At 50.4% G+C, this 24,428-nt stretch overlaps 1 protein-coding gene across 5 annotated transcripts in view; it reads right to left on the reverse strand.

Annotated features, from left to right (window-relative positions):
* The window catches only part of LOC125951867 (band 4.1-like protein 4), a 101,227-nt gene that overhangs the window by 46,592 nt on the left and 30,207 nt on the right, over window positions 1-24,428 (reverse strand). For 4 of the 5 annotated variants that reach the window (XM_049680968.1, XM_049680971.1, XM_049680969.1 and 1 more), the window contains exon 2: window positions 16,815-17,632. In XM_049680968.1, coding sequence (XP_049536925.1) covers window positions 16,815-16,898 — 84 coding nt within the window. In that variant the 5' untranslated portion in view covers window positions 16,899-17,632. The remainder of the gene's footprint in view (window positions 1-16,814; window positions 17,633-24,428) is intronic. The other variant, XM_049680967.1, reaches the window with a different exon arrangement.

The raw sequence follows: 24,428 nt of genomic DNA on the forward strand, positions 1-24,428 counted from the left end.
AATCTAATGGATCAATCCGCGGACGTCGAGCTGGGTGGATCGACCTTGGTTTCGCAAGATGGCGGCGTCGGCGCACTGTCGGTGACAACCGGTCACCGGTGACACCTCAATCTCGTACGATCGATCAGCGCACCCATAATTAATTCAACAACTGTTCTCACAAATGCCCAGACATCAATCACGAGGACGACGTTGCTGACTCGCTTCTAATCATGGTTCTCTTCTTGAAACTCCTCAGCTAGTCACCGGAGATCAGTTAAACTATGGCAGCGACTGGCCATCGATTGGGAACGATCAAGGGACCGCGCAGTAGCGTTACCTGCGGCAGATCGCGACTGATCGCGGTTAATCTCGGGCCTCGGCCTTAGCGCTCAGCCACTACTAGTTCCAGTTCAGCGGCAGCGGACGGGCACCACGCGGAACAACCTGTCAGTGATCCGTCATCCGCATCGGAGCACTCGTTCCGCCTCGCCGACGGTGGCGCGGCATTGGATATACATTCTTGGATAATAAATTGGTGCGGTTCGATTGACGGGTCCCCGGGGTTTGGTGGTGTCGGAACGCGAACCCCGAAGCCTTGAACCGATGATCGCTGCTCGATCGCCCTGCCCGAGCGCAGGGTTCGGATTTCGCGGATCGCGGACCCAAAACCCCGGGCGCTGTCTGGGCGATTGATATTTTTTTTTTTTGTAAGGTGAATGAGGTGGTTGAAGGGGAAGGGGTTAATTTTCCAAAACGATGAAAGTGAACGTAAAACGACGCATTTAGGCCACTACTGCTGTTGCTGCTGTCATAAAGTGTGGTGAGTGATCGAACTCGTTTGTCGGTGTGACAGCTGGCCACGGTGGACCCCCCCCCCGGGGAGCGGCAAATCGCGTATCGCGCTCCGGTACGGTAAGGAATTCTCCATCGAACCAGCCATCCATCAATATGCGCCGCCGCCGCCGCTGGCCGTCGTCTGTTTGATGGCAAATTCAAATTGTTATCAAACGGTCGGTCCGTACCCTTCAACTGTCTTACGTAAACGCTCGCCCGCACACACACACACACACACACACACTCATACGCTGGACATTCACTATAGGATTACATGACGAGCCTTTTAAGTGCCAGTTCCCTGGCGATCGGTTGATAAGCACGCAAGTGCTGGGCTACTCCGCCACTTCCTGCAATTCGTTGCCCAGAGGACTCTTCAACCGAAAGGCATCATTTTCCTCCTGGAGCAGTCTCACAAAAGCAAAAAAACAACAAAACAAAGCGAGTACCAAGTGCTATAGTTGGCTGCGCTGGAGTGATGTTAAACAAGCTAAATGAGCGAACCCGTGAGCGAACCCTAGGAACAGCATCGTTCTCGTCCAACGTCGCCACTAGCGCTACACTAGAAGCACAACATCCGTCATCACAATCCCAGGGCCGGGGGACTACCTTTGGGTGAGACGGTTGCAGAAAAAAAAAACTCGCCATAAAAACCCTCTTCATCGTACCGCGCGCGGAAACCATTTAATTATGAGCGCCTGCTGGGACCGAACAAAAGCAACGCCCCAACGAAACACATGATTTAATTGTAAATTTACACTTCAACCTGACGTCATGCGTCCCGTTGGCGGGGTAACCGTGCACCGTGGGTACTGTGTCGGGTCGTTCCCGTCAGCACAGCCCGCGGTCTAGTAGTAGTAGTAGTAGTCCCCAGGACAGAGATTGATCCACAGGGCACAGGTAGTCCCGGGCAGAGACCCGGGAATGACATTTGCATGCGCAACAACGGCTAGGGCCTGACAGTTGCTGACTCCAACTCCGGTTGCCTTAATTTGTGCTTCCGTAGCCCCCTTTCTACTCCATCTGTACTCTCCTCTCCGCTGGTGACTTTGTGTAAACTTTAATTCCTTTATGTCACACACACACACACACACAGGGATGGGAACGTGGATGTACCTGGAAAATGGGGGCAGTACTGGGACGTCGCGCTGCACGATTGCTCACACATTATCACACAATCGTGTGCCCCGGTCGACAACCCTCCCACTGGGGGCAACTCATAAAAAAGAGCACATCCTCCAGCCCGCCCCTTCCCTTTATTTTCCGTCACGCAAACGACAAGCAAACGATCACAAGAGAGCAGAGCAATGGCATTTCCATTGGATGGTTCGCGTATTCCCACTGCCATAATTAAGACATCAGAGACACACACACACACAGACTGCTCCGAATGCATCACCGCTCGTGACGTGGTACCGGGATGGCAAAATGAAAAAAAAAAAAACGGGCGCACTGGAGGCTCTCGGTTAGTGGTTAGTGTCGCTTCTGCAAAAGTGCCGGATTGCGCTTTTGCATCGTAGCAGCAACTGCTGCAAACGTGCTGCCAAACAGTGCACGGAGAAACGGTTGATGATGATGATGATGATGATGATGCTTTTACGCTTCAAACGCTGGGGTATCAACGCCGTGAGAGCAACCGGGTGTGCCACGCAACCCTGGGGAGTGCGGCGCACTCCACCCCACCCTGTGACCCAAAAGGACTTCAAAAGAAGCGCCACGGAGCACGGACAGAGTGAGAGAAAGAGACGACGACGACGACCGCGCACCATGACGACGCCGACGACAATCGCGCAACCTTCGACCTTCGATCGAGCTGTCAACACGGCGACGGGTGAAGCGGTGCTCGAGTAGCGCGAACAGCAAAAAGGATCTCAGAAGGCGTGCTCGGTGGTTGGCGATGGATGGGGTTACCTTGATTTGTCGTTTTTCGATTCGCATTCGCCATTTCCCGCCCAACACTATGGAGCGCACGATGATCACCTTTCAGCGTGAAGTGAAAGTGTAGGAGGGACGGTCGGACGGACAAACGGACGGTTGGTTTGGATTACATTGGCGGATAGGTACGTGCAATGGAAGCGTGACCCATTTGATGATAACGATGAAACCACGTGATCCCGCGCGTTGTGAGCCTCGGACCGTGTAATGCACACACACACACTCTCGGACACACCGAACACCATCCACCAAACGATCCAATTAGAGCATCGCCATACCCATCGTTATAGTCCAGCAACGGCAGCAACTGTGAGGCGATGAATGCGAGCAACCCTTGCCCCTCGCACCTGCCAGCGTTATGGCACCACCATCGAGAAGGTGACGGAAGCAATGGCGTACCCGCGGAACTCGAGCGGCTCCACGAGTTCAAGGGTCACGGTGCAGCGTTACGTTAATTAAACACTTCTTCTCCGCTGAGCTTCGACACTTCACTGAGTGCAACACCTTCCGTGCTAATGATTATCCCATTAGCTCTCAGCATCAATTTCCCGCTTTTCCCGATAATCATGCTATTCACCACATATGCTGCTTCGCGTACTAGAGACCCTAGGGCTATGGTCTCTCTCTTCATCAATGCCGCAGGTGTCGATGGTGGAGGGTAAAAAAGGTGAGAGAAGCACAACCAACCAAGTGGCACCAAATATTGAACTTCTACTCGATCTGCACCTCGCCATCGAGAGGATTACCACCGCTGCTTCCTCCAACCTCCGAGGTTGCACCGATTTGGGACGATCTACGATTCTGGCATGCACCCTGGAAGGTGGTGCTGGTGGTGAGGTGTAATTACGGCTCATTATCCGCACTTTATTCAACGACATACAACGACACAGTGGCAGCGACAATGACGACGACGGCGACGACGATGGCAGGGTCGTGAATATCAGTGTCGCGTCCGGGGCGCGAAGAATCGCTTCTTGTCTTGTTTAATATGCAAGCACGGCTGCCGTAGGGTGCAGCAGTACTAGTCGTCGTCGTCGTCGTCGTCGTCGTCGCTAGGCCGTGTGCACCACTGGCCATGTAGGCAAATTGCACACATTCAGCGCCGACCAGCGAAGCGGTTGTCGGAGAACCGAACCTCTCTAGTGCTAGTACACCGTGATTTCGTAGTTGAAATGGCCCCACCACCATTTGGTACGGGCGCGTTCTCGTGCTCGGTTCTCTGCAAACACCACAAAGTTCTTGATTCTGCACCTCACCACTCCGTACACACCCCGCTGCCCGCATGTGTGTGTGTGTGTACCGTAGCGTGCGTAGAACCTGGAGAGCGAGCGAGGTTAAGGGTGGTGGTGTGTGCTCCTACTCCGGCCATAATTACGAATGATAATTGCCGATATTAAGTTATACGGAATCGCTTATAATCGACCAGCCATTATCGCTGTTTATACCATTTTATTATACGAGCCTAGAGTCCTAGAGCACCCGGCCCGGCGTTCTGCACGACGCTCTCCACTGCACGAACCGTCGATTCAAGGGGCGGAGAATGAAAATGGTTCTGCTGATCCTCCGGCACTTGGCTTTTGGATGCTGCCGTCGCTCTATTTATTTATCCTTATTAACTCCCCCCTTGTGCTTGGTGATGTTCTGTGCGTTCCGGCGGCTGGGCCAGCCCATGTTGACATAGGATTACGGCTGGTGGTTATGGTGGCCCTTTTTTCCGATCCGAAACGCTGCCTGGCTGGCTGTCGATCCAGGGAAGCGAAAAAGGTGCCTCGGTAGCTTATTTCAATAAATATGCAAACTAGCATAAATTGCGGGCTCACATTATGCTAGCTTATGACCGATTCGGGTGCAGGATCAGTATTTACATAAGTATGTGTTACGCTAACTTGGTTAAACTGATAGAAATGTTGCCGAATGGTTGCGGCGGATAAGTTGGGCTTCGACAGGCAAGTTCATGGAAGGAACGTTGCAGACACTCATCCATGTCGAATTTCTGTGTATTTTGAGGCGTCAAGAACATCACGACAGTGCATTCAATGAAACCAATAAACCAGTACAATGGTCATAAGTAACGGAGGCTATAAAACATTCGCCTCTTTCTTCAAGCATCTACAGAGAGCTTTTAAAAGAAGGACCACACCTCTCCTGGATGTGTATCTTGAGTAGCGTAGAGTGCCGTAAATCCAACCCAACGGAAGCTTGTTTCAAAAGAACACCCAACTGACAACACTGGCTACACCCAACCAACCACCCGTACGACCGTAACTGAACATGAAAGCTGGAAGATATTTTCATGTCATTAGCCTTCCCGAGGAGTACTCCGTACTCGCCATGATCAAAGCGCACTGGCATGGGCACACGGGACACGGGACACGGGCATGTGTGTGTGTGTCTGTTTGTTTTTATCAAAACACTTCCCTCGCATCCGCTCCCTTTCCAAAGTGCAGCGATGCACAGACACAGACAGGGCAGACGTGTCTTTGACTGCATCCCTGCTGTCTTCTGGTGTACTACAGCAGTTGACACTCGACACCGTCGTTGGCATGTCGGTTCCCATTTAACCACTCCGACCGGCAGCACGGTGCTCAGTCCTCGTCGTCGTCATCCCACAGTCGCACCGAAGACACTATTCTCCCTTTCCGTTACAATATGGGATTGCTGTGGAGTAACCACCTTGACGCAGATCGTCGTTGGCAGAGGAAGCACCATCCACCCAGACAATCGCAGCTAATGGAGTCGCATCCGCCACCATCATCGGCCACCGGTGCTGGCTGCAGTCGTACTAGCTCCTCGCCATACATCATGCGACCATCATGCGGTGCTTACGAGACAGACAGAGAGAGAGAGAGGTGGAGAAGGAGACGGCCCTGACCAGCTCAGAATGCCGGCCGGCCCGGGTACACAGGCGTTTGCTGGCTTCCGTTGTTTTACAACAACCTACCACGGAGCGTTCACATTCGCATACGTTTGGGGCTGCGGGACGCCCATTCTGTGCCACCGCGACTGTGCTCGCCAGGAACTCGCCGCAACCAAGAATTCATAGAGGAGGAGGAGGCTGGCCAGTGCCCGGGGCTTGTCAGTTTTGCAAAATAATTTATGTAGTTGTTTTGAATTGTTAATGATTATTTATGAAAAAAGCGCAAAAGCGCCAACGAAGCCGACAACTATCGGAAGGGCTCCGCGTCCTGCCCAAGGAACCAGGCGACCCGGTAGCTAGCTAGCTAGCCAGCCAGCTTTGGCCAAGTCTAGACGAACGCGAGGGAAGAGGATTGTTGGTTTGTTGTGTTGTTACTTCCCCAGCTCCATCGCCATCAGTGAGTGAGTTTTGGGAGCAGTTCGCTGACAAACCCTAGAGACGCCATGGGACCATCTCATTGCGAATTCTGGCAGTAAATGTGCCACCGGCAGTTGTTGTTGAAGTTAATCATTCCCAAAAACCAAGTGGCTGTTGGTTCCCGCTGAGGAGTTTGGCCGAGTCGGGGCTTAAGGTTTCGGAACCGACATTCCTTATCCACATAACGAGAAATTGATGCAAATACATCCACCGGGAGGGGGTGAGTTTTTGACGCTTTACGCTACTTTAACATGCTCGGCTTCTTTAACGGAGGAAATCTGCTGCAAAAGTCTGCATGAAGCGAGAATTTAGTGGGATTGTAGGATTACTACTTACTCCACTTCGGATGGAATGGTGTTCTACCCGAGTGACCAGAGAGTAGCAGGGAGAAAAAAAGGGACTTCATCTGAGTCCAGAAGCAGTCATCCAATTTCACCGAATAATAAAGTTGTGAGGGATTTCACATTTACACTCCTGTGCTCCAGAGAAAACATTCTCGAGGACTACGGCGTGTGTATGTGTTTGCTATCGTCAGGTGAAAATGCTCTAATGAACCCGAGAGAGAGATAAAAAAAAGCAAGATAGAGAGAGAGAGAGAGAGAGAGAGAGAGAGAGAGAGAGAGTCGTCCTGCTGTAGGTGAAGGAAAGTATCATCCCGGGTAGGATGAGCTACCATCCCACTCGTAAATTTTCCCTCATCGGCACTTTTCACGCACGAACGATTTAATACATTATTTATATTCAATATTCTACTGGCTCAACAATCGACCAGAGGCCCTGAAGCCGGGCTGCTAGTAGACGAAACATTTGTTACCCCAGAGCGGAGCACCTCACATCCCGACAAGTACATAATACCACATCCTCACACACACACACACACCCATACCAGGGTCAATCAAACCATTTTCCTGTTAACAATTTCCCGTCTTCTTAAGGCCCCCACGACCACGTTGGGAGGGGAGTGTGGGCGGGGGCCTTTCTCGAGGTTCATATTCTTCGCTGGTGCTGCTGCTGCTGCCGCTGAACGGAGCGCCCGAGGAAATTAAATAATCATTAGGTTTTATCTGGCTCTGGCTCTATTGTTTCAGGCTGTGTGCGCTCTCACCGGTGGAAATTTCGACTTCTAGCGAGGGTGGGGCGGAATGTTTTTTCTAGACTCCAACAACCCAGCGCATCATCGGGGCTGAAGCATGAATATGGATCCACAGCTTCCATCCGTGCAGGTTTTTGGCTTCATAGCGCAGAATGCAAAGTCAGTTGGAAGCGCGCGCGCGCGCGCGTGTGTGTGTATATTTATGTATGGAATGATATCATTTTGTTTCCCTTGATACACCCCCTCCCTGGGCGCCACGCCCAGAAAGTAGGAAAAACTTACTAAAAACAATAATGTGAGCAATGCATTTCCTCCGCTTTTCCTTCCACCTTTCGCCATCACTGGTGGAGTTGGCGCCGTTTGAGGGACTCCGGGTCTTGGGTGAGATTCCAATCACGGGACAACATATCTATCCCAGCATCACCGCATGCGTCATCCTCGGGTTCATTGAGGGGATCTGTACCGTGGATTCCATCCCAAGCTAATGGACGAAACATGGTCGACCGCCTTATCCGGTCTACTCCGCGGCGATGCTAACGTTCGCGCTCATGTCAAGGGTTCGTTTGAAATAGAGGTTTTTTTTGCGTCAGATTCCGGAGGAAAACTCGCTCTCACGATAAGCACACCAACGAGAACATCCGAGACCCCTGCCCACGACTCCAGCCCGCGCTCTCAACCTTCCAACTGCCGCGCGACTTTCCTTCATGGACATGGATAGCTTCGTGGCTTCTCCGGTCGCTGGATGGATGCAAATTCCATGGCTCGGCCAAGTCGGCGTCATCGTCACTCAGCTGCAGGACAGGACATGCACATCGTGTATATGCACGCGGGGCGGTGTGTCACGGCGCGCGAGTTGGCGCCGACACAACTTGCTTATGTCCGGAAGGCGACACTCGGCTACTCGCGCACCCAGCTACACCCGACGCTAACGGTGCGCTATGGTGGACGTGGTGAACATAAAAATAACGATAAAAGTTGCAACTTGTCCGGTGGATGACCCGCAGGATGGCCGAGTGTAGGGCAGCAGTCTCGCTATAACGAGACTGACCTTTGAACTATTCCGTGACCCCTGTGTTCTGGCCTGCCGGGCAACGGTGACTCGTTCGTTCAAACAACTCGTCACACATGACCAGTGTCAGTCTAGTCCGTTGGCATTTTTCCTTTAGTTTTTCCTTTAGTTTGTTTGGTGTTGTTGTTGTGTTGGCGGGTGGCGGAGGGTGAGAGAGTTTTAGATTTGAGTTCGAGACCAACAGCTGGCTGGAATGGAATTTAATTAATTTATTTATCACGATAACGAAAATGTACGGTCCCGGAAATGTAGGGTGGCAGGCCCATGATGGAAACCGTTTTGCGTGCTGGCAACACAGTTTATTGTTGTTTCTTCAACAAAACGTTTCTCATTTGTGATGTATCTGGTCCGTTTTGCTTGCTCAAACTATTCAATGTAGAATAAACTGCAGATAATAGGCTTATCTGTGGTTTAAGAATTCGTTAGTCGTGTGAATAATCCTGACTGATGTTTATTTGCAAATAACTGTGGTTCTTAATGCCTAGATAAGGTTCTATTTGACGATCGGTCTAGTTTGTTTGGCAATAAAACTGAAACAAAAGCAAACTACAAAATGGACACTGCGGAGTCCACAATGCATAAAATATTACCATCTAGTAACGCTTAAGTCTATTAACTGTTTCATGAAAAAAGGCATTGGGATCAACCAGTCTATAAATATGAAGTTGGCGAAAAAGTTATCTATTATTGGGAAGATCATGGATTTATTTTAAAAAATTCCAATATTCCGATTTATATAAAAAATGAATCGATTTGTTGAAGAATTTGCTGCCTAACAGTAATTTTATTATTCCTCTCTCGAGTCAAAAGTTTGTTTCATTCAACTCCTCCTGTTCAAAAACTCAAGCAATTGATTTTCTCCAGTTTCGTTTTGTTCCAGTTTCATATCATCAATATTTTTTTAAATAATAAGTTCCTTACAACTAAGGAAACATCAGTTTCCTCATCATCAAGAATTTATTCCTGCTTTGCGGAAACTAGTTTTAAAAAGTTTCATGATCGATCCTTTGCTTTAGAACGATGAACTTTCCTGCGTGAATTTTAGCGATCTGGCCTGAATTTTCACTTTCATTAAAACAAAAGTGTGAAGTGTGTGGTTTTCGTTGTTTACTTCCGTTTTCATCACGCTCATACCAAATGTGGTAATGGAATAGAAAAATATAACCAACAGCAAAATACAATTTGATATAAGATGACCTTTATCGCAATGTAGTCCAGCAGAACAAGATTCAAAATGCATCATTTCAAACCGATTACCGCTAACACGGCTGCTCGCGACATTCAAATGCTGCTGTCAAAGCATGACACATAATGGGGAACAATAGATCCCCGAGATTAGCTGCAGGGTGTTTGCAGACGTCGACGGCGTCCCAATTTTCCTAACAGTAACGAGTACCCCGTAGCGATTGCCTCACTCACTATACGCTCCTCGGTACGCGAGTGCGGCAGAGTTACCGGTCACTATCAACTAGATCCACAAGCCTCTCCTTGACCTTCAAACGGAATGGATCATCACTCCTTGACGGACCCCGTCGCTTCAACGCAAGCGCTTTTAGCAAGACAATAGAAATTGGCCAACTCCAGCGCCGTGCGGACCGAAGGCATCTTTTTCTCTCTTGCTCTCTTTTAATGACGGAGTAGCGCAGCGGGACAAGCACACAGCTTGAGTCGACAAAACAAAAACGGAAAGAAAAGAAACAAAATCTTTCCAGCGCAAGTGAGAGTTAAGAAGGTGTGCTCAGGGGGGCCACAAAGCCATAAAACTGGCAAGTCATAGACCAAGCGGACGCCGGACGGTCGCCGATCGCCGAAGCAGATCGCGGTGAGAGTAGGAGTCGCGGTACGGCGGTGCTTTGCTCTGGCGGATACGCAAATGGGCGCGCACATTGGTTCAAGTTCAGCGCGCGGTACATCGATCAATCGATCGGCTGTTGTCTATTCGTGGATGGATTGATCGCACACAAAAAAGGGGAGAGCGAAGAAGAACCAAGAGGGCATTTTGAGAATCAATATCTCGGTCACGGACGAACGTACATCCGCTTCGGGCTTTGCGTATCCTGGTTGATGCGAAGCTTCCAGAAAGGGAATCCTTTTTATGCTTATCCAGCACAAGCTCGCGAATGACGTAAAGATGGCTAGGAGATGATGCTTCTAGACGATAAGAACGATACCACCACTACCACAATCCATTACAGGATGATTCGTTTACCGGTGTTCAAGACCAACATACATCGAGAGTGACGATCACTCAATCACGCGAAGCTGCTGCTGCTGGCGATCTATCGCAAAAAAAAAAACCAACCGGAATAGGCAAACATTCCGTCTTGGGTCAACAACACACACGCACACGCACATCACTTTGCCGATCGCGCTTTTTTGGGCAGCTGGATCGAGCAATCGATCTTCAAGCTTCACTCTTCACCCGCAAGTCGCCTTTAGCCATCGCGCCTAGGAATGCGAAACTTGAAATCGATTACCATCCCCAAGTGGTGGGCCCAGGAACGGCACCAAAGCTGCCAGTGAGCGTAGCATAACCCCCTCTAAATCGGAGCGACACCTTCTTGTGGATCGGCGAAGTCTCTGGCTATCGTGATCGGCAGCAGTGCCCGGAGCTGGCCACGATCGTCGCCACGAAACGACTTATCCAACCGGTGCGGTTTTCTACGATCTCTGGCGCGCGCGCGCGCGCGATCGCTCCACCTCACGCACGCTCCCCGCTCAGATGATGGCTGATTGATGAGTGAAGGTCAATGGGTACGCGAGCGGTCGCGATAAAATATTCAAATTTGACCGTCGATCGGTCGGTCGATCGTTTGCTGAGCAACAACAGCAGCAGCAGCAGCAGCCGGACGGTTGACGTCGGTTAAGGTAATGGTTTGTTGGTTGGTTTTCGCAGAATCACTCGATAAGCTCGAAACTGAAGTGGTTTAGATGGCGCTTTGCCTCTAGTTGGGCGACGAGATCGCCGGATTAAGCGGAAAGCGGCGCTCGGCTCGTTGCGGGAGAGAAGGAGCGTAGAACACGATAACATAAATGTTTTAATGTGCAGCAAACACACAGGCGAACATTCAGAATCGCGTGAATCGCAGAACAGAAACACCATAAAACTCGGGTGTGCTTTGAGGTGGATAATTTTTTAATTTATTCGTCTGCGCTAAACTGGCACACGGCACACGACGCGGACCCCTTTGGCCTAGAATCAATTTCCATTTCCGTGTTTTATTTAATTCATTGTGTCCTCAATGAGGCGATAGTTCAAATATGACGACGAGAGTAGCGGGCAGAAGCGCAGAAGCAAAAAAAAAAAACTCAAATTGGCCCTTTATCAGTCGCGAAAACTCGCGAGCGGGTCTCTGTCGATGTCGATTCGCGCGCAATGGAATGGTGGCTCGAAAGGGTGGTTAAATAAATATGATTTAATTATTTGCTCTCCACTCCATTGCGATCCATACCCTCCTTCCGCCACCATGACTCATCACACAACATTAACCGCAACATCACACCGAATGATGACACAAGAGTCGGGGGTTGGTTGAATAAGGGCTGACCACGCACCACCGCTCCACCTGCACGCTCTTTCGACTTTCGCTTCGACGTTAGGGACAGTGGGCGGTGGGCAATTCGGCACACACACACACACGCTCACACATGCACATGTACGACTTTTCAGATCAAAAATGAAATTTGCATAATAAATGAGGTAATGATTTTTAAAACCTTATCGCCACACTCGTCCACGGTCCACGTGACCACCATCACCAGCACCACCACACCCAGTCACGAAACTCAAAATTTCAATTCGGATGCAATTATCGGAAACGAGATCTATTCATCATCATCATCAGCAGCATCATCAGTCGCCATCGCGTGGATAGCGGCCATACCACGTACGAGAAACCACAGAATCCGGTTGGCCCAGTCTGGTGTGTATTGAACTTAAAGCTGATGGCGACCAGCTCGCGGACCATTAATGATGGTTGATTGGGCTGTGTGTTCGTTCCGCAGCCACCCACCCGGCAGCACTCCGGGCGGATATGGCACCGTTCACGCCGGATTGAAGGAATTTGTTCATCAAAATGACGATAATTTGCAAAGCGGTCAGCGAACGCGTTTTGTGGTGGTGGTGCAGCCCAGGGTGCAGCGGGTTTCATTAAACGGTCGGTCGGACGAGCGGATAATTAACTTTCGGACCCATTTTTGGTTGCAAGCACTACTTGCAAGTGCAGTGAGCGTGATGGAGACGCATCCGAACCAAGGTTCGAACCGGGACGGGAATGATTGATCCAAGCGAGGCTAGCATTCATTTATGTTTCATCAAATTGAAAACATATCCTTTTGAAGAATGAACCGGTACAGCCGGAGAGCTCGCGTTGCGTCGTTGTGTTCGAGGTATTGTGTGGAAGATTATTTTTCCTGATTTTTCCCTGGGCTTTTCCCGGTATTCCAGGGTGCCGATGGTTGGAAGGAGTGAGTGATGTGCTGTAATATTATTTATAGCTGGTGATGTCGATAAGCGATCACTTTGTTGCAAAAGTATATAATCGAAAAGGCTGCATTGAACCCTTACTTGAATACAGAAAGATCCAAGTGTTAGTACCTGAAGTACTAAAGTTCGTGAGTATTGGTACTTTATAGAATTAACTTCGTCCATCTTGAAAGATATCTTGAACAGATTAGCTTCCTCCGGTGTGAAGTATTGCCGGTTGTCTACTAGCACCATAGTGTTTATCTCTTCTGTTGTATCATTGTCGATGATAACTCATGACTCTAAGTAGAAAAAGTTCTCGAAGACAATAAGCACCATAAATTAGGTCTTCGCCTCGTTGAATTGCCCCATCTGTATTCCGGTTTGTCTTACATGCGAGAATATTCGTGCTATTATATCTTTGCCATCATGCCGTAGATGCCAAGATCTGGGTTGACTTGAAGAAGATAGTTCGGGAATCGCAAAGACTCAACCTCCGGGTGCAATCCCACGAGAGAAGCTTCTCTCACGTTTATTAATTAAATGTTGAAACGCGGTACAAAACGACATCGAGCTAGCGTATACAAGCCTGCCACAATCTGCATACAATGTTCCAGAAATATGCTATCCACCATCACCACCACCATCTTCCCCGTTCCTGACCGAAATCCAAAATAGGCCAAATTCCACACTGAGGAAGAACGTTGGCTGGCCTGGGTGCTGGGAAATCAACGCGTTACCACGATCGTTAGTTCTCCATTTTCCCGGCCATTACTTTGTCGCTTTATCGGCGGCGGCCCGGCTATAGATTGCCGTCTTGCTAATGTCTTTACCACCCTCTTTGCTTCACGCTTCCGTTCCCCGGTAACCTTCACCTACATCGGTGGCAGCATCTACCAGATCCAGAATGGTCTTCCTTCCTCCCTCCGGTATTTAATGGGGATGGGGCTCTATTGTCGAATCCAGACATTAGGCATTAAAGCCATTGTCTTACCGGCGAGGTCGCGCTCCATCTCGATGCTCCACAAAAGGTCTTCCCCCGCTGTGCTCCGAAACCTCCTGGGAGCAGTAGCAGCACTGTGGCCACTGTTTATGTGCCGCGCTTCCAGAGGCTTCCAGGCGTAAATAAGATACCAAAACCCACCATAATCCGGAAGTTAATTAGCTGCCAAGGTACCGCAGCCACGGAGTATGTGCCAAGTGCCAAGTGCCAGGTCAGGCATATCTGGAGCGATACTAACGGCAGAACTTGGCCGGCATCGTGGCCTTATGCGCCAGAAAATGTACTTGTGCTTTCTCGAGCTTGCTCCACTCTACGCGGTTACGCTATTCCGATTAAGTGATTACTCCCGCTGACGCTGACATTTACAGTACCCCGAACTGCCGGCATGCCGGAGTTGCCAACGGAAAGTGTTTGGCAGTCACGCTTCTGTGACCAGCCGAATCGATAAGCGTGGGACATTACGTAAACCCCCTGGCTCCTCTCTCTCTCGGTCTCTCGGTCTCTGTGTATCTCTGGTTTATGTTCAAAAGTTAGAGAATATATGGGGGATCACCATCTCTTACACCACGAATGCCCGACGAGCGCCGGATGTGGAGGTTGATTGATATCAGATCCTACCAAAAATCCAAAGCCGGGCCAAACTCTTTGTGGGCTGCGGTTGCTGCTGCTGCGTAGAGTAGAAGTTGTTCGCACGCCCTCTATCACCCGTATAACTCATCTCCTCCGGTCCACCCGGCCCCAACCCGGTCTCTGGATGATATCCTGGCGTGAGGTGAGAACAGGAAGGGCGGATCAAGCGACCACCAGACCATCAGACCACCAGACCAGCAGACCAGACGGCCAGACGGCCTGCTCCTGAGACCAATTCATCTTGAAGAGCTATGCGGGCCGCTTTCGCTTCTCTCGACCTTCTCCATCTCCACTTTCCTCGGAGCGGCCGGGTTGGGCCGCCTTAAAACTTTCTTGGTTGACTTGGAATAGGTCTATAATTGCTGCCGACGATGGTGGTGGAGGTGAAGGTGGAACTCAGGACCCCAAAAACATAAATAAGAACAAAGCCTCCTCGAGGAACGGCGGGAGGAACTCGTCCCCTTCCCCACGGGTCGGTTTGATTCAACAGTTCTAATGAATCAGTAAACAGTAACCCCAACACTTGGCCGGGAGTTACTTCGGGGTACTACGGGGCGACTGGGACATTGGGGAGGTAGGTGCGAGAATGATAATCCTCCCCCCCCCTTCCTCTCCCCTCAGGTCCTTGGGGTGATGTTTGATAAAGAGCTCGCACCCCACGTTGAAACACGCTGTTGCGGTTTGTCGAGAACTCCGTGGCGAGGGTGGACCTGAAATTAATGTCCGGACCTTCGATCGTAACTCAGAAGTTGAGACTTTCGGGATGGCCATTTTTGCATAGAGAACTCTGTGGCCTCTGGTTCCTTGGTATGAACCAAACCAAAAACAAAAAAAGAAACAAACGGAAAACTTCGTCAGGCGTCCGAAAACGGACCCGGGATCAGAGAAGAGAAGAGAAGGAGATGAAAGAATGGTTCGCTCGCTCCCTAGAGTAGATTTGTTACTCGTAAATATCAATTCTCTCCTCTTCCCAAACGGCGCACACCACACCACTCACGGGGCCCTCGAGGGACCTTGGCCACCTTTTTTTCCCATTTAAAGTTGAAATTTAAGACACATAATTTTCCATTCCAACCCGCCGTGTGTGTGTGTGTGTGTGCGTGCTGCTGCCGGGCAGCTAAAGCCAACCAAGCCAGGACGGGCAGAAGAAGCTGGTGAGATCCGCGCCTGGATCCATGGTTCGTCGGTTGCACGTTGCGTAGTATGCGACGCGGCTACAGATTGACCGCCGCGGCTTCGAGGTGATTTCGTTTTACAATTACAATTGCCAATGCCAATGCCGTCCCAAAAAGGGGAGGTTGCGGGAAAACGGGATGCTGCATCGCAAGAGCGGGGAAGGGACCATAAAGATGTACAACGATTGTGGCCGCCGGAGCTAGTTGGTTGGCTGGCCGGTCGGTCGCAACTCGATTCCATTTTACTTTAACGACGTCTGCGCGCACTCTCTGCTGCTTCTGAGCTGTAAGGACAAACATAGAACGCATCCAGCAGTAGCCATGGAGTCGCGTACTAATAAGCTCGATAAGTGCCGTTGCCTTACCGCTCGGTGTGTTTGTGTGTAATTAAGGGGAGCTTCCATTGGGTACTAAGGTCTCGGTGGGTTTTCTCGTCTGTCTCTGAGTGCGAAGCAACTGTTTTTAAACCCAAAACCAGAGTCAGAGCCCGGTCAGAGACCCAGAGTTGGGGATGTAAAAATGGAAATCCAAGACGCGAGGAAAAAAAAAACAAGAAAATAAAAATCCTCGTTCGACCCGTTGCTAGGCAGCCAGCTAGCTAGCCTGTGCATACCAGGCGCGTCGTCGTAGGGCGGCGCGGATGGTCAGCGATAAGCGATTTACAATTGAAGGCTGCTGCGCGGGCCAAGCAAGCGTCGAGCGTCGAACGCGAAGGAATCCCCACCAGTAGATAATCCGCGAAACCGTCGTGGCCCATTCCGTCTTACACAGGAGCACAGGAGAAGAGAAGACGTCCCCTTCCACCCCACCCCCCCCCTGCCCACTTTGGCACGCTGGAGGCTAGAGAACGTGGCTAAGAACAATGAGGCGATAATATAACTATTGTATGGAATTGAATAAATTTGATTTTCAATTCGCATAAATTGCATCCCGAAACCCACGCTCGCGCTCGCACACACACACACACAGCACACAGTACACATAGCACACGGTCGACCGGGAACCATTCCTTGCGCCTTGCCTCGGGATCCTCCCGTCTAGATCGGCACCGATTACAGCCGCAGGCAGGCAGCCAGCCAGGCTGGCAAGGTTAACCAGCTCGATCCCGGCGTCTCGCCTCGGATCCTCCCCCATCCTCGTGCATGGTGGCCACCGAAACAGGTGCCGATTGTTAACGAGCTCAATTTCCATTCAATTTTCAATCCGTCCGTCCAGCCACCGGCCCGGCACTTCCGGATAACAAACGTGCCGGCGACGGCGACGGCATTAATGAGGAAAACAGGACGATTCTTACCTGCAGTTCGTGAAGGAAGTCGGTTTCGTCGAGCAGCACGACCCGCACCGCGATGGTCTTCGATGAGCGGCAAAGGCAGTACATGTTGAGGGTGAGGTTGCACGGGGGGGAGCTGCGGCGGTATAGAGGGTCTTCGGAGATTGCACTCTGGCTCTGCACCGGCTGCACCCGGATATCACCGCAACCAAACACACTACTGCGCACTGGTCTGGTGGTGGTGGCCAACGAAATCGAGCCCGATCGGGAATCGATTCTACTACTTCACTGGTCCGGTCACTGGCGACACTGGCACGCCACGCCAACTACGCTAGCGAGCAGCTACCCAATGGAATGACCGTGAATCACGGTGCTGCTGGTGCTGCTGCTACGTTGCTGCACTACGGTTGCCAAGGATTGCACTTCAACGCCGACTTGCCTCATTGTTTTCTGTTCCGGAATGGCTTCTGCGATGCGCTCACTCTGCCCGCGAGCGCGCCCGTGTGTGTGTGTGTGTGTGTGACACTGCTTATCACACCCGACCCACTCCGCGCAGTTTCCTTCCTCCGTTGATCCGCGATCGCGCGCGCGCGCGAAAATCGCGATCCGCGGTACGGTCGATCCGTCGATGGTTTGATTGATTGATTGATTGATCGCGCACTGGGGCTGATGGTGGCCGCCGGGGGAGGGGCTGGATGGCCGGATAAATTATACTCCGGAATGCACGGTGGCCATCCAGTGTGGCAGTGTGTCCGTCCGATGGTGTTGCGATCGGTGCGCTGCGATTAAGCCGCCGGAGGCGATGGAACTCACATAATTATCTCCCTGGTCGCTGCTAGCTGCTGTGGAAAGAAAGCGGAAGAAGAGGGAACAATACGAGATCGCATGAGAATGAGGAGACTATCGTATGGAAAGGGGAGAGTGGTAGTAGAACAAACATCATGGTGGTGGTGGTGGTGGTGATTGGCAAAATTGGCTTCGGAATGAAGAGTACTTGGGGTACCATTATCCCGAGTCCGGTTCGGATGGCCACTTGCTTTGGTTTCTGATGTGTCTTGGCAGAAGTGAGGTTAGATAATTCTCTCACACACTACACGACGGGTATGTGTCAGATAGTAAGACAGGTGTGGCCGCGGCTCCCGGATTGACGTAGCTGTTGTTTGGCAGCTGTTGAAAGAATGCGTAGTGCGTCCAATTATTCCGCCACTTCAACGCGTGAAGCAACTGTTTACCGGACTCCCAGGACCGACTCCGACTGTTACCGATGGAATTCGATGCTTGGATCGGACTTTGGAATGGAATTGAAAACATCACGACGACATTGTCGGACCGGCCGACTGGATAGTTCTATCGGACTCTTTGGTATTCTTCGGTGAAGCGGATATGGTCTCAGGACTCAGGTCCGACTAAACGTGTCAAACCAACAGACTAAAATAAAGCCCTAACCAACTTGACGCCATTATGGCTAGCAATCTTGCCATCGAAGCGTAGTCAATCGGAGCGGGTCTGTCGCCGACACCGACACTCACTCAGTGGCCAAGCTTCGCGGAGATCATACCGGACAGAAAGAGAGAGAGAGAACAATTATACGGAAAGACTCAAGCTGCCGGTTATGGACCGATGTCGATAGCATCTCCGATTTCGTTTATCTCGCCATTTTGCTGCTGCTGCTGCTGCTCGCCCCGTGGAAGACCACTCGAGTCGTCGCAACCGCAAGACTCACAAGTACCGAGCGCAGAGAGAAGGTTTTCGATATCAGAGCGCGGTGAATAGCAGAAGAAGTCGAGCAAAAGCGTGTGAAGAACGACAGAAAGAGCGAGAGAGAGGGATAGAGAGAGTAATTGAAATAAATTATCAGTTCCACACCCCCTTCCACACCTCCCTATCGGTCGATCTTTCGACGTTACGGATATTGGTAGCTGGCTATAGGACTCCTTTAACAACCGCTCTATCGAGGTGTCGAGGACCTGAACACTGCACAGTGGGTTCAATTTCAAAGAAAAAGAACTCCCGACAAGTATCCCTGAGCGTGTGACCGTGTATGCGCGCGAGCGCGTGTGTGTGTGTGTGTGTGTGGGATGAGCTGAAATTTAGATGCCTCTTCAGCTGTCCGCTACTCGCCCACTCGAAGCCAAGTAACGAGCAGGGCACAGGTGCTACGGAGCATTTGGCACCCCTCAAGTGGCAGACACCTCAAACTTCGGAACCTCGCAACTTCCAACGACCTTTACCCGGCCCTGTCCAGCTCAAGTGGTCCAGCGGCGGCGGTGACGAGGAGAAGGTGGCGGCACCAGCTCTTCTCATTCTACTAATACTTGAAACGTGTCACTGGCACTGGTGGGACTCATCGTCGAGGCCGGCGACACCACCTGCTAACGCTGGACGCCACTCGACACTCAATCTCGGCCACACTTTCAATTACATTTCGGTCGTTAAGACCGACAGCCGCCAGATTCGTGTGGCCGTGAAACCATAAAGTGACATCCATCCTCCCTTCTCCCTCCTTTCCCGGGCGCTCTTGGTTTGGGGAGGAATCGAGGAATCCAGTCCTAGACTTCGGCACCTAGACTGACCACCTGGATTGTTCCAAAAGATGGAAAACGGTTCAATCGAGCGACGCCATCGAGGGCCTAAACTAAATTGGCCAACAGTGCCCCGCGCACCCTCTCCGGTGGTCCGGAAGATGGACGTGTTTTTGTCTTAATGTTTTGGATTTTAACCTTTTCGGAGTCACCAGGGGGTTTGCCTTCTTGCTTGCTAAGTGCTTTGTTACAACGAGGTAGCTTTTGGGGATGAGGTCAAGAGGCCGGACGACGGATCGGATCGGTTTCTCGACGAGGACGACGACGACGACGAGCACCATTAAGACGCACACCTTCCGAGCGCACGCCTTGAAATGGAGACACGGAGACGGTTTGCCGGAATAAAGTGGCCGAAAGCGAGCGGTGGCCATAAATGCCAATACACCAAGCGGCCACTCGTGCGTGCGTGTGTGTGTGTGCGCGTGTGGTATTACGAGCGATTTGGGCGCGCTAAGAGGCACTTGGGCAGTGCCAGCAAGGACCACATTAATGGCCACTACACGCAGCTCTCCTTGGAAACCTCCAACTCTCCCATGCCTTCCCATCCTTTCCCATCCGTATTCCAGACACTCTTACCCTTAATTAGTTAAACCGCAACCGGAGTCGCACTCCTCCCTCCTCCAAACTGCTTTTCGGTGAGTGAGAATTATACGGAAATTAGCAAAAAAAAAATCCCCCCGCCGCCATTTTTCGGACCAACCGGACCCGAAACCTGGCGCCGTGGAGGTCGTGGTCAGCGTTTAAAATGCGCTTAACATGCGCTGCTATGGCCATGAGCCCCGATCCCGAATCACGCTAATAACAAGTTCGCGTGTGGCACGCTCTTCCTTGGTGGCACTTGGTGCCCTTGGTGGTGGTGCCTGGTGCCTAGTGCTGGCTCGAGCGATTCACCCAGCTGTAAATCCCGGAATACCCGTCGTCGTCGTCGTCGTCGTCATCGTACCGGTCCGGATCCTGGGGACATCATTAACGGTATCCCATGGTAGCCTTGGCCATGTGACAACGGGATGCCCTTCCTGGATATCCTCCGGACTACCGCGTTGTCGTCGTCGAAACGTTCATATTCGGTCGGCGGATCGGCCGGGAGCATAGGTCCCGTGGGTCTAGTGGGTGCACTAGAGCAAATAAAATACCCACACCCGAAGCCCAGCCCAGCATTACGGTACACCGAACAAGCTGGCAATTATCGTCGATCTCCTTTCGCTCGACTGACAACAACGTCGAACCGGGAGGACAATTTCCAGTACCGACACCAACGGCGACGACGACGACGACGACAACAAACGGTAAGCATAACAGCATCGGTCGGTTTGCTGGCCACCTGGTGGTGCTGTGCGAAGGTAGATCGGATGATACTTCCAGTACCTTGGGAAGAATGGGAAAAGCCCGAGGTACCACGAGGATGCCCTATAATTGCCACTCTTGCGTGTGCGCCTCCGCCATGCCAAAGGTGACAATATTATTAAGACCAACTGCCGCCACCTTCCAGTCTTCCGCACTTCCGCAACAATGGAGTTTTAGAGCGGCGAGCGGGAATTCTCCCGGGGGGTTTCCAACAGTGCTGCAGAACGAGAAATGGATACCCAAGATGCAGCGCTAGACAAAGAGAGAGAGAGAGAGAGAGAGCATAAAGTGTGCCAACTATGCTTTCAGAGTTTTTGGAAATTAATAACCGACAAACAAAGCGAAACTATTCCATCGTAGCAGCATATTGCCATGCCGATGACTTCATCATCAGGCATGCCAGACCGTACCGGACTGGCAACTCGCGTTGCCAGGACGACGACGACGACGACGACGACTATGGCGAAGACGTTCCGGGACCCGGCAATTACTTGAGCACTCGCGCGGCGCGGCACGGTGCGCCGATTTGCCAAAACATTTGGAAACAATTTCGAAAATGCTCCCCGGGAATACCCGGATCCTCCGACCGACCGGGTTTTTACATGCGCACACGCCCCAGAAGGAAGATGATGACGCATTCTTCGTCGGTCGGTCGGTTGGTCGGTCTGTGTGGCGCTCGGTAGAATGTTGTTTGCCAAAGAAACGTACCAAGGCGCACCGGGCCTTGCCCTTGTGCCACGGATGCCTGGATGGATGCCCCGGATGGAACGAAAGCGAAAGATGAAACGCTTTTTGCAGACGGGCAGGCGGCCCGCAGGAGTTGAGTTGGTGGTGGTGGTGGTGGAAAGCAATGCCGCGTGTGCCTCCGTCTGATGATGAAACGAATATTTCAGACACCTCGTGGTGAAGCAAAGGATAGGGTTTTGAAAGGACGAACCTTCGTGAACCCGATTTCATTGGACGCCGTCGTCGTCGTTGTGGCAGGAATGTACCAGCGGCGCGGCTCCTGCTAACGTCCCACCACCCCCCGGGGGGCCTCTTTTCGTCAGGGGCCAATTGTTGTTGTGCGTTACGTTACGTCGTGTCGAGTGTTTGGAGATGTTTTATTTGACACCTGGCGATGGGTGGTTACAAGCCGTGGCACGTTGTTGTGTTGCGAGATGCACACGCCATTCGCTTGATGATTGATCTGACAGCAACGAGGGGTGTCCTTCGTACCTTGCTGTCTTCGGTCCGCACACCGGAACAGTACTTTGTTGTTGCAAAGACGGTGGTAACTACCATCAAATTGGCGGTCTGAAGTGTGCTAGTGGCGGGGTCGTTTGCATTTGTTTGTTGAAGTGTTATACATTTGAGGAAAACTTCGGAGGAATATGGGTAGAAGTTCATGATTTCAGGCATGATGCAGACATTTATATCCTTTATCAAGTTTTATGTTACAAGCTTTATTATACAGTTGCAGACACAAACCCACTGTCAGTTCTTTATTTTTAGTGATTGACTGGAATATCTTTCTTTTCATTTAAAAATGGGAAGTGTTTTGTTTTTACAGAAGGTTTAACATTACTTTTCTAGTTTCATTTCCTTGCCGCGCAAATGATTGTATAGTCTTTTTTTTAATTTCGCTATTTTTCTTTTAAAATGGGAATGTATTAATCATCCTATTGCCGATTTCTTGAATGCTTACAGAAAGTACCGTATTTTGTGTAAGATACCAAGTCAAATCAACCTATGATTATATGATATAAAGTCGAGCGATTTGTTAAACATGGATTTCCGCCAAGCACTGAAAGAACTTGTAAAAAGTTGTTTTACAAACATCCGCTTCGGCACTTTGCAAAACGTATTGTAACCAGAAACTACATAGGCACATTTGACGTACCTGACAGAGATTATATTGATACTTTCCTTGCTATTGTATCTAGGGCTATGGTCAAAATTAATTTTTAGCAATAAACTGCATTTTGTAACAATCCAATTATTTACTCATTTATTTGCAATCCGTCTAGAAATGTAATGGGCTCCAGGTAGAAGCTTTCCTCGACTTCAAGCATGTCAGTAAAACTCGTTCAGCTCATGGTCACTTCATATTCATCGCGTTCTTTATCATTTACATTTTAATCAAATCTTGGCTTGTTTAAAATCAGTTTAATCATCCACTAACCGACACAAAATGGGACAGAAAGCAATATTCATTAACAAGCAATATCAATCTTTGATTTATCATGCAAGCAAAATTACAATTTTGCAATAAACTGCAACTTGAAAGAATCCAGAATTTACTCATTTATTTGCAATCCATCTAGAAATGCAATGGGCTTCAGGTAGAAGCTTTCCTCGACTTCAAGCTTGTGAGCAGCTCACCGCGCGTTCGTCGCGTTCTTTATCATTTACATTTTAATCTCATCTTAACTTGAAACAAGTTTATGGTATAGTTTAATCATCTACTAACCGACACAACGTGGGACAGAAAGCAATGGTGAATATTGCTTTCTGTCACAACAAACAATATCAATTTTTGATTTATCATGCAATCAAAATTACAATTTTGCAATAAACTGCATCTTGAACGAATCCAAATATTTACTTATCCCATCCCTCCAGAAATGCAATGGGCTCCAGATAGAAGATGCTTCTCGCCGCAACCGATAGTTACCTCATAGTCATCGCGTTGTTGATCATGTTATAATCTAATCTTAACTGGTTTAAATTCAGATTATCCATCGACTAACCGATACAAAATGGGACAGACAGCAATATACCCCAACAAGCAATATCAATCAATTGAGGTAGGTCTGCACAAGAAGATGATAAAGTTGTTTTACTCAACAGACACCGACGGTCTACCTGACATCATCCTGTTGTGTTACCATCGTCACAGCTGGACTGCTATGAATGTAATATATTTCTATTTAATGCTAATTTTACCCAAATCTCACTCCGGGAGCAATGAGTACGTTCGTCGCCACAAAATCCACAGCGCCGTATAACGCGAAGCGTAGGTTCCATCAGATCAGTCCAGGTCCTCTGACCTGTCCAGGCGAAGAGCATTCCACCAGCAATATCTTGTTCCAACATCATCTCGGACCCCGCGGTTCTACCGTGGCTAGCGAACATGAATCATATGTCAAGCGTTTAAGCCGTTCACTTTGTTCTCCAATTCTCGCTCCACCTCCGGTCCAAGCCTCCGGCATGCCAACAACTGAATGGTGAAGTCCGAAAGGAACAGAGATAGCAAAGATTAATCCCAGATAGCAGATCTAACCCAACCATCCAGCCAGCCAGCTGTCGGTTGCTCCGTCTGCGTCCATTCACATTACCATCATCATCAGCATCATCATCATCATCGCCGCCGCCGCCGTCGTCATCAACGGCTGCTGTTATGACCGTATAAGTGCACGTGACGGAATGATCTGGATATCGGTCGGCCCACTCACACACCGACTACTCCACTCCGAGTGGACACAGCCACACGCCAGGGTGGCGACGGCGATCGCGAAACTTTTGCTTTCCTTCTGCGGGACCTCCCTCCCTGTTCTCGCCTGTTCTGTTTCCTGTGTGCATCGAGCGCTGGCGTGGAATCCCCGCGCGTAAACAGCACGATCAACCAAACGATCACCGGTGTAGCGAGTGGGCCAAGAGCCGAGTGCTTGGTCGAGGTGCTTGTCCAGTTGGTCCAGGTCAGTTGGTCTGACAACAGGGATTCCAATCC

Source organism: Anopheles darlingi, chromosome 2 (assembly GCF_943734745.1).
Source record: "Anopheles darlingi chromosome 2, idAnoDarlMG_H_01, whole genome shotgun sequence".
Lineage (NCBI taxonomy): Eukaryota > Metazoa > Arthropoda > Insecta > Diptera > Culicidae > Anopheles > Anopheles darlingi.